The following is an 11,417-nucleotide window of genomic DNA, read 5'->3' on the forward strand; positions in this document are numbered from 1 at the left end:
ATGTATAGATGTGAATGATGCAGACTGTGTTATAGCGTGAAATCTTCTTAAAACATTAGCAATTAGACAGGCAAACAAATAAACGGACAGGGCTCTTACTTAACAATGTCAAGGTAATCAGTTTGACCTTGGCATTGTGAAAAAGCATAATATTATATAGTTAATTATTAGTACTTAAGCTAATAAAAAAATGTGTGACAACAAGTTTTCCAGAGTTTACATATTAACGAGGTATTCTGATGTAATTTCTGTTTAAAGTTCAATACGGAGATAATCACATGGTACCAAAAATTTGTTTGGTACTCCAATGCAGGTTTTATTTCATTACAGGTGTGTACCCCAGAGACAATAGTGTTATTAAACGAGTCATGGTGTCCCAAAAACAATATCACAAACCACGTCAAAAATACGATCTTTATTACTCTCTCTCTCTCTCTCTCTCTCTCTCTCTCTCTCTCTCTCTCTCTCTCTCTCTCTCTCTCTCTCTCTCTCTCTCTCTCTCTCTCTCTCTCTCTCTGTATTGCTTTTGTTTTGTTTATTTGCACCCCTACTGTTTTTTTTCTATCATTTTATTTATTTATTTATTTATTTATTTTTGTATTTTTTTGTTGTTGTAGTAACTTTTGTCTTCACATACGAATTTGTTGAAGAATTTTTCTGGCCTTTCTTCAGATAAAACATCTCTCTCTTCTGTACGTAGATCCATTGGGTCATTTATCTATGCCAGTCTAAAGTGACCGATCTATACCTCACGTTAAGGTATACCATTTATCCAAGGTCATGAGACACTTGTCCTCTTCTGGGGATCACAGGACTGTCAGGTGAGAGGGTGTCGCAGACATATGACACACCTAGTGTTACCGCGCACCATGTTCCAGTCATATGAATCGGTTTACATAACCCTGCAAAACAGATGCCCTATGTTATTGGAACTCATTAATAAAATGTCTATATATGTCTGTCTTTTTTTAAAGTATATTAAATTTTTGGTAGACATTAAACAAACTTGAAAATCCGACTTTGGTAGAAAAATTACTTGACTTATAATTGAACAATTCAAACAAGCTAGTGTTTTGGGTCTTATAATTTGTATTGGCTGTTTCTGTCATGATAGAAAGAAGTTACATGAAGGTACGTGTTGACTTTATTCAGTAAGTCCACTGTTGTAATGAGCTTATGGGGGTTGGATCTCCTGGTATAAGTAAAGCTATGACGGCACAAGTTTCTATCACGAGGTCCGCTATGGCTGTTGCCGTTTATGGCATAGTCAGTACTTGAGGTCGGCATGGCCGTCGACGTTATCTTCAGAACTGTGAAGACGAGAGCGGCGCTGTACACGTAGGTGCCATCCAATCTGCAGGGTAGTGAAGTGAGGGTCCAGTAAGCCGTAGAGAAAGGCGGGGTGTGCTGCTGGGGGTGGTCACTATGTATCCCACTGTACGACAGAATAAAGTTCAGAGACGTTTGCAGGTAATTCTTTCTTCATGTTCTTGTGTTATTTCCCGGGAAAATCTCATTTGCTGCAATTCCTGCACTTACAATGCCTCCAATGTATCATAACCCCCCCCCCCCCCAAAAAAAATACATGGTATATATCGAGTACATTGTATTTCAAAACGAAAACTGCTGAAGTTACGACAATTTTTTTAAATACGTGAATACGAACAGCTTCAAGAAAAATCATAAGAATTAAATCAAGCAGAATAATTTTTACAAAATTATTCATGAACATGTAGATGTTTCATTATTCTAATGATTCGGAACTTGCATTTACGCATTACACCAGCAAGAGTGGGAAATATTTAGAACAGAATCTTCAAATGGTATAGCAGTACAAAATAGCAGACCTCATGCAAGTTCGTCGCAAAATGAATATGCATACAATGTAGTATGTAGAGTTTTAAGCGAGATACAAAGCTCACAATTACTTGTTATCATAATGTATAAGCAAAGCACAGGTCACGTTTTTCTTTACGATACATTTTGAATGTTAATAAGAAAATTCCATGTTTAATTTTGAACCTAAAATGAAATGAACATGACAAATATGGAAGGGAATTACCGCCAAAATTCTATGTATCTTGCTTTTATTCTTATTATGCTTACTTCTTTATTCTTCATTACATTTACACTTGCATGTCACTTTATTGTTTTCATATTCATGCTTATCCAATTTCACTTTGATTCTCTTTGATCCTTCATTGTTTGCTTAATTCTATGTTGCAACATTCTCTTCTTATTCGTGTAAATTCTTTCTTCTATCTCTGTTACAAACGTGAATTCAAACACGCAAACCATAAAGCACTTTCAATAAAGACGAATACAAGTTGCATGAATTTATTGCTGCATTATGACGCCAGGCGGCAGTGTGCGCGCTACAATCGCTGCTCCCCGAAAAAAAAACCAACGTAGCTAGCTAAATGTGGGATGTTTCGCACCATGGCATTTCGCTCCAATGTTTATATGTTCAGATCAAGAAATGGAGGGGAGGTTAATGTACTAAGGGATAATTTATAATTTTGTTTGCCGGGGAGGGGGGGGGGGGGTAGGTCGAGTTCTATTTTCAGTAGGTTTACTTCATATGTGAATTTAAAAAAGTTTGAATATTCAAGGGTGGTGGGGTGACTGGACCCCCCTCCTAAAATAAAATAAAATTCTAAGTCTGCCCATTAGTTATATTTATGAGACGATATAATCTTACACTCATAATTAGCACCCGTATCATAATTATCATCATCGCAAGCTTGATATGGAAGTCGGTCAATTCAACTATTCATTTAATCAGGACGACATGTATGAGGTTCATGTCTCTAAGTTACATGTATCATAGCCTAATCACCTTCAAATCTAAACATGGACATTCAGTTACATGTACATGATTTTTATTAAAATAAACAAACCTACAATAAGCATGGTTGTGAGTGATACATACACATTTTTATCACTTCAAAAATCTGTGTAAATAAGAAGCATACATTATTAATGTTTTGTATTTTGGAAGAAAAAAAATATTTTATTTAGAACTTTATATAAGAATTTTTATTTAGATTTGATTTAGATTTTAAACCAAAACGCATAAACAGTCATATCACATACCGTATTTTAATCTCTCTGTCTGGTTTGTTTTCGTATACTCATTGTGTAATTAATTCACTGATAATTTAGATTCGTTAATTTTACCGCGTTTACTTCTGCGACTCCACCGTTCTGTGCCGAATCGCAAGAATATAAAATCGCGTGCACCAAACTTAGTTTTCATATCACAAGTTCAAAACTTTTAGAAAATAAAATAAGTGAGATTTTAAAACCTGCAGTTTTATGTTTTTTAACCCGGAATTTCACGCGGATATTAATCCATCGCATTTTATCAGGGATACACAGTACTGTAGCCTAACGAGAGGTACATAGTGATTCATGCAAGTGATAATTTTCACACGTACTGGAGTACAAGAAAAGCTACTTCTAATTATTTCGTACCCCAGTCCTTTTATTGTTTTTCAAAAACATCTTTAAATTTGGTTTAAATTTATTTCTATTTCATCTACATATTCCGCGGGTACCTGTGGACAGAACCGTGCATCATCCCACCTCTTTTCTCCTCAAATGAAAATAAAGTCCTGTCGACAAGTACTTGTGACATGTTCCTCTTCTAAAAATTAAGCGTTCCTGCAAATAATTTGCAAATAATTTGTTACTGCATATATATACGGTACATCATTGCATTGCGGATCTAGAATGAGATCAGATCCACCCCCAATGGAAAATTCACCCTTATTTAATCAACCAATAAAAATGTTACATTAAAAGTTTAAAAATTTATCAATTTAAACTTAACTGTTATATAAACTGTTATAGTTAAGTTTAGATTGATAAATTATAAACTTTTAATGTAACAAAAATATTAATACAAAATTATCTCTCAGATACCCCCCCCCCCCCCCCTCTGATTTTTTTTAGAACCGCGCGGAGGCATTTTACATGTACACAAAAAAACTCCGTATCTTTTTAAGTCTGCGTATATCGTGGCTTGTTAAAAGTTAATTATATTAACATGTATTTCATATTCCTATACTAAGCCCTTAATTTGAGATGTTTTCACGAATTTATTAAATTTATGCCATTTGTTAGTTTCGTTTTAATAAATCTTCGGGAGCAGCAATTGTAGCGCACACACTGCCGCCTGGCGTCATAATGCAGCAATAAATTCATGCAACTTGTATTCGTCTTTATTGAAAGTGCTTTATGGTTTGCTTGTTTGAATTCACGTTTGTAACAGAGATAGAAGAAAGAATTTACACGAATAAGAAGAGAATGTTGCAACATAGAATTAAGCAAACAATGAAGGATCAAAGAGAATCAAAGTGAAATTGGATAAGCATGAATATGAAAACAATAAAGTGACATGCAAGTGAAAATGTAATGAAGAATAAAGAAGTAAGCATAATAAGAATAAAAGCAAGATACATAGAATTTTGGCGGCAATTCCCTTCCATAGACAAATGCTAGGAACTGTTTATTTATGTTCAAAACGAATTCAATCTAGCAGATAAAAAAATCAGCTTAAAGAAGAACTTTACTGATATATTGAATTTTTGTAAAGAAAAACGTGACACAAGCATTGTGAGCTCTGTATCTTGCTCATAACTCTACAACCGAATCAAATTTTGATTGATCATGATGATTAGAAATTCATTACTAAAAGCTAAAGCTTTGTACACAATCAAAATAAAAAAATGAAATTTTGCCAAAATCAGGATCTTGACCCTTTAAAGTGGACTGAAAAGGATGAAGGAACACTACTACTCATACCGTGGCTGATATGAAGATTCATTCCGCGATTTTGGGGATAAATCAGGAGTACATCTTTTAGAGTTACGGTCATGCCTCCTCTTTTAAAAAAATCTATTTAAATTAATTTGAGTCAAATTTATTTAGGACGTCTCTGTAACACCCACCCCCACCCATGCACTTATGTAGAGATTCAAACTCTGTATAGGGTGCTTGAGACAGGACTGATCGACCCCGGGTCTTTATTAAATTATCCTTATATATGACATATTTCAAGGGGCCGTATTACAGACTTGTTTTTACACTTCTATTGCCAAAAAGTTACCTAAACAAACATTTAGTAAACATAAAGCATACCATTTACTGTATGATACAACATTAATTATAAAGTTAAAAAAAAAAATGTTTTGTTTTTTTGGCCATTGAATGTATAAATTAGTCAGAACCAGATATATCATAAAATGATAATTGAATAAAAAATGGTAAAGACCCGGGGTCTATCCTTGGGGTGAAGGTGGAAGGGGGGATCGGCCCTGTCCTCAACTTGAGTAGCTGGCCTATGGGTGAAGAACGTTGTACGTATGCCGCTTTTTATCACATGTATATGATGAGAATACCAGACTAAGTAGATAAGTGAACGGCCAAATATTATTTTAAATACTGCGCCTGTACATATCATCCAATCACCACACACCTTTGAATCATGCATAAGTTATCAAAAAACCAACAACAAAAACAACTATAGGTTGACCTCATTTTAGGTCAGGTCATAACGCTACGATCTCTGATGGGGCACCTGAGGGGTAACGTTTCATAAACAATAAATGTTAAGCGGCTTCTATAATTATGATTTTTTTGAAAAATTAAAAAAATCAAAATAGAGAAGACAAATTGAACTTAGGTTTGTAGCGTGCGTATTTGCCTAGTTCGGTGAAAATTCACAAGACCGCTAGTTTCTGGTTAAAACTGGAATGCGTGAAGTTTACTTCTTGAAGGTCGAGACTGCCTTGCATCAAATAGTTCAATGAAATTTGGTTTTATTTCTTTGTGAAAATACAAATATTGTATTTTTCATGAATGTATTTATATTGAAGCTAAGAGAGTTACAAAAGTGTGAATTATTATGCATAACAAACGGATATTATCCATTTTGGCAATACGCCACATGCGCGTAGTAATACTCTCATATATAAGCAGTCCTAAATCGAGCATTCATATCCACAAAGATTTTCGCTGGAAGTAGAGCATTCGCCATTTTTCTGATACCCCTTTTAGTTTGCGCGAGTACATACAAATCAATTTTTACTGAAATCACTTACGTTTTATGACCATGTGTGTCTAAACGTCGGGGGTAGGTGCCCCTCGTTGTAAGCAGTACATAAAGCTTCAACATTCGGAAAACTGTTCCAATTAGAGCCGATTCGACTTCACGTTTTTGGAATTGAATGTTTATAAACAATATGGATCTGGTAAGTTTCTTTTCTATTCTTGGGGTCTTGTATTGTATGTGAACGTTGTTTTTATATTTTTTCGGCAATCAAGGGCCATGCCACACGAGTTGTGACAGATTGTCAAAATCTATATATTTTAATATTTTGTTTCAGTCACCAGTTGTGAAATCGTTTGTTGCTGGTTGCTGTAGTGGAACATGCTCCACTCTTTTGTTCCAGCCCCTGGATTTGGTCAAGACCAGACTCCAAGTCCACGTTCCACTTGCTTGTACAAGGTAACAATATTTAATTTTCTATTCATTGACGTCATCGTGTAAAATGTCAGCACATGTATTTATCTTACAAGAGTAGTAGTAGGATGATGCACATTAATGCCCTCTTGCTTTTTTTCAGTGGACGAATAGGCATGGTATCAGTGGCTAATGCCGTGATCAGACAGGAGAATGTGTTGGCACTCTGGAAGGGACTTGTACCGGTGGGTGTCATTGAACCTTGGTCATCCACGAATTACATGTGTACAAAAATTATTTTTGTTATCTTAAGAATTATTTGGTTAACCTGTTTCTTCCCTTTTTTCAGTCCCTTTCTAGATGTGCCCCTGGAGTTGGTATTTATTTTTCATCTATCCATATGCTCAAGACAAAATTTCAGTAAGTATTTCTGCTATTTATCCTTGTTTTGCTCTTTAAGGATAATTACAAAAAAATTGTAACTTCATGATATTGACTAAATTTTACAGATCAGACCAACAACGTGCACTTGAATCAGTTGTAATTGGAGCAGTTGCTCGTACAAATGCAGTTGTTACCCTAATCCCCATCACAGTTTTGAAGACACGTTATGAGGTGTGTATTTCAAGGATGACGGTATACTGTCATTATTCAGATCACTATAATTTGGATAATTGTTTCCAGATGTTAATTAATCTATACATTTTGATGTTTAATTGTCGGAAGTAAATAACAGAAGTCAAGATTGGGTGTGCGTGAAAAAAATCCTCAACAATAACTTAATTTAAATTTTGTTTCTTGCAGAGTGGTTTATTTGACTACAAGAGTATTCCAAGAGGGCTTGCCCACATGTACCAAACTGAGGGTTTGAGAGGTTAGCACAATTTCATTTCTGTATGGAATATGATGAAAAGGGGGGTGGGGGCTAAATTTGTACAGGAGTAATAACTTTCCCTCTTTTTTCTCAGCTCTTTTTAGTGGGATGGCACCAACACTCATTAGAGATGTACCATTTTCAGGAATATACCTCATGTTCTACACCAAGTTCAAGGCAATGATCAATGAAAGTAGGTCTACAATTTATATCAAACTTCACAAATGTTTATTAATCATTATTTATCCTTCACAAAGTTGTATTACATAAAAATAAAAAACAAAAAACAAATGCTGTAATACACATGCTTGGATTTGCTTTGATAACTTTTTTGCCACTTACAAAATGCAGGTTTTATTTACAAACATTGGAATTGTATATTCATGTTGATGATGGTTTTGTTTATAAATTTTACTGAAATTGTATTGATTGTGTCTTTTGTGTATGACTATTAATAGCCTTTGGGTTTTCATATTTAGATCAAAATGACCAAGCACTTTGGAAGTGCCATTGAAGTTATCAAGTAGCCCACACTATAGTTATCTGAACTAGTGTGTGGACCGCTGACTATGGTTACTAATTGAGCTTCTTTTTGCAGATGTATCGATTGAGTACCTCAATCCCTGTGGGTTTACGTGAGGTAACGTTGGCTTTCGTGTTTTGATGGACTCTCCATGACACTGCTAGTGAACAGTTGGCTACAGCTCTGTCAACAGACTGTAGATCTGTCCTAGTAGTGTTGTGGAGACATCAGCTTTTTGCCGTGTATTTGTTGTGACACTGAAGAAGAAGATGAAGATGCATGTAGTTAAGATTAATTTTAGACAATAAAATATTCATAAGTGACCTAGTTTACGGAGAAAGCTTAGCCTTGTTACGTTCTCCTTTCCAGGGGTGTATGATGAGACCCTTCACCCACAGTTGTACTTTGTTTGCGGCCTGGCTGCAGGAAGCATTGCGGCCGTCGTGACACAACCAGCTGATGTGATCAAAACTCACATGCAAACAGACTCCAAGAAATACAAGAGGATCATGTCCACCGTCCTCCAAATATATCAGGTAAGAAGGGACACAAACCATTAGACAGTGTCTTACTTCATCATTAAACCATTGACAGTCTTTTAGAAAATTGTGATTAGTTGTTCAAATGAGCTGTAAATATCTACTGACCCCAATTTTTATGGCTGGCTATTGACCTGTAAAACTTTTCTACCTTTCAGAAAAATGGATACAATGGATTTTTCAAAGGAATAGTTCCGAGAACACTCCGAAGAACTCTAATGGCAGCAATGTCATGGACTTTATATGAAACTGTAAGGATTATTTTATTTATTTTTTATGAAATTTCAAGTACATTGTGTTATAATTGTACTTCTGTTTTATGTATTCATTCTCTTGTCTTTGCAGGTATCCAGACAAGTGGGTCTGAGGTGAAGAACTGTGAAAATCATTGAGACTTTTTTTGTCCATTCAAGGATTTTCTTAAAATTTTGCACCAAATTGGTACCATATGGCTCATTTTTTTTATAAACGTCTTGTGTTCTACTTGGATTTTATATATTGTGTGCAAGTGGTGAATGTAGTGAAAATGTGAGACGGCCTGTCTATTTCAATTCTTTGTAATTGATTTTATAGTGTATGTTATTCCCACGGAATAGTCAAATAAATAAACCATGTGTAAATGTGTACCAATTAATTGTTTTTTAAACACCAGCAGTTTTCGTTTAGTTGATCTGTGGCTTGAGAGTGCATTTTAGTTTTACGTTTGTATGCAGATTCTGTACACTCTGGAACAGAATTTGACAAATTTGAGGGCACATTCTATATACTTTACCGGGTGTTAAATGTTAATGATCGTGTCTTCAAAATGTGTATATGGAGAAATCGAGAATGGGAGCATTGATGATTCAATGTGCTGTTTTCATTGCAGTAAAATTCGGCTCCATTTGATCTTCCGACACGCTCAGATGTCGAGTTTTAGTCGTTAAAAGGTGTTCTCTGAAATTCATCAATGAATACAACTTCAATTTCGCTGTTCCATCTCATTCGGAAGATGTGAATGAATGTATTAAATTTCATCTACATAATCTTTCGTCACTTAATTCCATTCGCCGTTAGGAGCCTTTTGATTTGCAATCGCCAACTTGAATTAAAATAACAGATGATGTATAACTCGTATGGAAAACCACCCACAAAATGGTGTCGGTAGTGCAAATGGGTCAAGGTCACTCGCTGATAAGCCCTTATGTTTGTAATCAGTAGTCTGGGTGATGGATGCATTCTCTATCGACAAACGAACACTGATACAGGTCATGATGCTATTATTAGCCCACTTCATCCGTGAGGCTCTGATTTGTAGACACGGCTTTATCAACTCTCTGGGTATATTCATGATGTAGCCACAACACTGCGATGCAGACACATTACAGGTTAAAAATCTTTCTACATGCTGACGCATAAAGCACAAAATAAACGAAAGTGGCTAACAAAGAAGGAAAAAAAAAATGCCTCAAGTTTTGGTGGTTTCGAAACCTCAACGTTAAACGCCCAGAGTTCCATAAGGTTACATAAATGCTGCGTGACTCTGTAGATGAATATATATGGACTTGTTATGTATTATTTTTTTCTAAAACATTCAAATGTTGGGAAACAAAATGATATTTTCAATGAATACTGGGTAATCTCTCCACATTTTTGTTGGATAAAATCAGTTTTTGTCACCATTTATATAATGGTGTTGTATTGTGCATGTACTATGCCTAAATAGTAGTCAGGGTTTGATACATAGTGCACGAGCCGGAGGCGAGTGCACTATGTATCATACCCTGACTACTATTCAGGCATAGTACATGCACAACACAACACTATTGTTATTATTATGCCGACTGTTGAATATACTGACGTGTTTTGCTATAAGTAGCTGTGACGTTTGAGTGTTGACTAGTCCCGAAAAGTAATCACCGGAAAAGCAAGCGTTTTTTTTTTCAAATTAATCAACTGATTTGATTGTTTATTTAATTAACTAGTTGTACAATAAAAAGTCAACAAACGTTTATGCTCATATCAAGAAATGAGAGACGTTTGACCTTACCGAGAAAACTCGAAATGTTTAGCAGACGAAATCTCATTGAATTTTTTTTCTTGTACATTCTTTATCAATCGTCATTTAAAAAAGCGTTTTTGTGATCCTCATGTAGAATTTCTTTTAAAAATGTTCAATCGATTTGTTTAAAAGTTTATCAGAAACTACTGTCAATAATGAAGTATTTTTGGAAAGATTAATAATTTCAATTGCTTGATGTCAGTCGTATATATCTACGTTTTATATATAGAGGATATCTATATTGTGTGATTTTATATTTTGCTTTATCCAACGAGTTGAAATGGTGTATATATTCGCGAGGCTTGCCGAGCGAATATAACCATTTCAACGAGTTGGATAAAGCAAATATAAAATCACACAATCATAGATGTTCTATTTATCTCATACAATTTGATTTATATTATGAAGCTTTTGAGACAGTCCCTTATGTGACCCGAATTGTTTTTTTTTCTTCAAAGATTAAAAACGATGATGCAACGTTGCGTTATGCGGCTATTGTGACCTTGCGCAATACAATTTAGTACGTCATTCCTGAGATAAATCTAACCGTTTAAATGTAAAGTTTCACTGAAATAAACCTTAAAATAATTTTTTAGCTCTAAATAATTTTTCTTAGAGCTTATTCACTTGATTAAATGGAAATTCCGAAGAGAAGACTTGAATAATAAAGTTTGTTGACATAACGTTACACGAAGTTGCGAATGCTCGTTAGTTTGAATTGACTCGAACGAGGAACAGTTGTTGATGTTCTATAAAACAGACACTAGCCTTATGATTCGAAATTAAAGTGAATAAAGATGCTTACTGGTGGTGGAATAAACTTCTTATGAAACATTATTTCGGTAAGTTCTTGTATATAAACACAACCAGAGCGCTCTGTTTTCGTCGCGTCGTCAGGATGAACTCCTTGAAAGTTAACGTAGTTTGCAGTTTTATAAAAATCACAAAGCAAATTGAAAGTTGGAAGGGGG

General features: G+C 34.9%; 1 protein-coding gene across 1 annotated transcript; it reads left to right on the plus strand.

Annotated features, from left to right (window-relative positions):
* The first annotated feature begins 6,002 nt into the window (after positions 1-6,002).
* LOC105347242 (mitochondrial glycine transporter) lies at positions 6,003-9,029 on the plus strand. The gene is made up of 10 exons (XM_020074898.3): positions 6,003-6,257; positions 6,393-6,514; positions 6,633-6,714; positions 6,819-6,889; positions 6,979-7,084; positions 7,274-7,343; positions 7,438-7,536; positions 8,236-8,402; positions 8,564-8,656; positions 8,751-9,029. Exons 1-10 carry the CDS (start codon positions 6,234-6,236, stop codon positions 8,775-8,777), a joined length of 861 nt encoding a protein of 286 aa, XP_019930457.3. The 5' UTR covers positions 6,003-6,233; the 3' UTR covers positions 8,778-9,029.
* Positions 9,030-11,417: the final 2,388 nt, after the last annotated feature.

This window comes from Magallana gigas, chromosome 7, assembly GCF_963853765.1.
Source record: "Magallana gigas chromosome 7, xbMagGiga1.1, whole genome shotgun sequence".
Taxonomy (NCBI): domain Eukaryota; kingdom Metazoa; phylum Mollusca; class Bivalvia; order Ostreida; family Ostreidae; genus Magallana; species Magallana gigas.